The 2,163-nt window shown below is 35.6% G+C and overlaps 1 protein-coding gene across 1 annotated transcript; it reads right to left on the reverse strand.

Moving 5' to 3' along the window:
- Positions 1-241: 241 nt before the first annotated feature.
- On the reverse strand, positions 242-682 carry LOC128247869 (uncharacterized protein K02A2.6-like). The gene has a single exon (XM_052968062.1). It carries the CDS (start codon positions 680-682, stop codon positions 242-244), a length of 441 nt encoding a protein of 146 aa, XP_052824022.1.
- Positions 683-2,163: the final 1,481 nt, after the last annotated feature.

Consider the following 2,163-nt stretch of genomic DNA (forward strand, 5'->3'; position numbering starts at 1 on the left):
CATTTCTCCCAGTTTTACCTTCTTTGTTCAAATCCCACCGAGGTCGACATGCCTGTCATCCTTCCGGGGTCGATAAAACAAATAACAGTGGATAACTACGGTTGATATAATCGACTTACCCTCTTCCCGTAATTGTTGGTCATATGACAAAATTTGAAATCAATATTAGTTTCTATAAAATTCATTTATAAGCAAATTACTCTATCATTGTTGTAATCTTTTCGTCGGACACTGATTAACATTATTTAGTATCGTCTAAATAGGCGATAGCAATATCACAATTAAACGGCATTGTATCCACTAGTTGGTGAAATATGGAAGGAGTCACTTTTACACCGAAGGAAAGCCGCTTAAATTCAAATAAACCTCGGTGCGTATTAATAGTTAGTAAGTGTGAGCATTCTTCTACTTGGATTTGTAGATATGCTTCCGAGATGTCTAATGTTGAGAAAAAAATTCCTTCATTCAATTGTGCGAACACTTCCTCAGGACTAGGCAATGGGAAGTTACGTGAGATTAAGTAGTCATTTAATCCAGTTGAAAAATCTGCACAAATTCTTAACATATTATTTTTCCTTTCTGCGTAGATCGTAGATGCTGCCCAATCTGAGTGAGCCGTCTTCTCGATTATTCCTAGCTTTTCAAGTCTTTCAAATTCCTTATATTGTTGCGAAAGGTACATTCCGTTTTGACTTAAATACAGGTGTTGCACTTTGTTTTATTGCAATGTTTACCTTTGTTTTCGTGCAGCAGCCCAGTTCCTTTGGGAATACATCTCCGAATACATCTGGGAATACACCTGGGCATAAATGTTAATTCATTTTGCAAGGTACCTGATGTGAAATCCTGTGTTCAAACAGATATTGTTGTACTCTGAGATGGTCATTTTTATTTTGCCAAATAAACACATGCACCATATATTTTTTCTTCACTCTTTTATTACCGTTCTTATTTTATTGCTTGGGTTCACTCGAATGTGTAACAAAGCAAAATTGCTTTAAGTGAGATTGAACCGAGCACTTCAAGTGTGCGAGGCGAAGATTTTAAATATCTATCAGGATGAGCATGTACCCAGACGCATAAAATAATCGTGGGCTTTCCTTGAACCCTCAACACCTTCATTGAATCGTAGAAACACCCTCGCGATATACGGTGTGTCTTGGGTATATTTAGAACATTTCTTCAGATCTTGCCACAACATGTTACTTCTCAAAAGACAGAATGTGAAGAGTTGGCCCCAGTGCAAGACTAGTATTTATTTAATGACCCGGAAATGACGAAGAGGGAGAGTTGACAAATGCGGTATTTGAAGTGACGTATGTCGGATAAATTGGATCAAATTTTAAGCAGTTAAGTATAGAGTTGGATGAGCAGATTTAAGAGTGAAATGTAATGAGAGAGAGAGAGAGAGAGAGAGAGAGAGAGAGAGAGAGAGAGAGAGAGAGAGAGAAACTGCAAAGATGGAATAGAATTTGCCCGACTCTCTAACGTCTCTGGCCGGCAGCCACCTTCCATTAATAGACATATACGTGCAATCCGTTACTATTTAGATTGTCTCTTCTATGAGGTCCTTCCCATTGTCAAAATATCTGTATCTTCCTCACTCTCTGCTTTTTTATATCTATCTTCCTTTCTTTCTTTCTCTCTGTCATTCTTTGTCTCCCCCTCTTTATTATTATTACATATGATTCCCCTTTATTTCTGCGCATTCAATCCATCAAAATTTACTGATCAACTCGCTTAATTTTTAACTGACAACAGAAGTTTCTGGGTAGCAGTTTTCCGAAAAATTTCTCGTTTGTTCGCTGTTCCGTATATGGTACGTGAAACACCATTTTAAAAATGTCCTTTCAAAGGCCATAAGTTTTTATTTCCCTAATTTTTATTATCTAACATCCATGATACGCATCCATAAAATGTACTTCAAAAATTCTTGTAAATTCCTTATTAAGTTTTTTCAGACTTTAATTTTTCTAAAACGGCTATAAAAACTGCAATGCGGCATTTTAATTTATTTTTGATCTTATATCTTCAGCCATTATCCTTTCCTAATATTTAAATTAATTTGTTTGACTGTTTTATGAGCTATTTTCAATTACTGTGTCTATTTACTTGTTTTTTTTTTCTTTTACTAGACATCAGTATTTTCCATTCTACAAAATT

Source organism: Octopus bimaculoides, chromosome 5 (assembly GCF_001194135.2).
Source record: "Octopus bimaculoides isolate UCB-OBI-ISO-001 chromosome 5, ASM119413v2, whole genome shotgun sequence".
In the NCBI taxonomy this organism is placed as follows: Eukaryota; Metazoa; Mollusca; class Cephalopoda; order Octopoda; family Octopodidae; genus Octopus; species Octopus bimaculoides.

Excerpts from the sequence above, each read along its gene's own strand:
- LOC128247869 (XM_052968062.1), bottom strand. The coding sequence starts at position 682 with ATGTACCTTTCGCAACAATATAAGGAATTTGAAAGACTTGAAAAGCTA.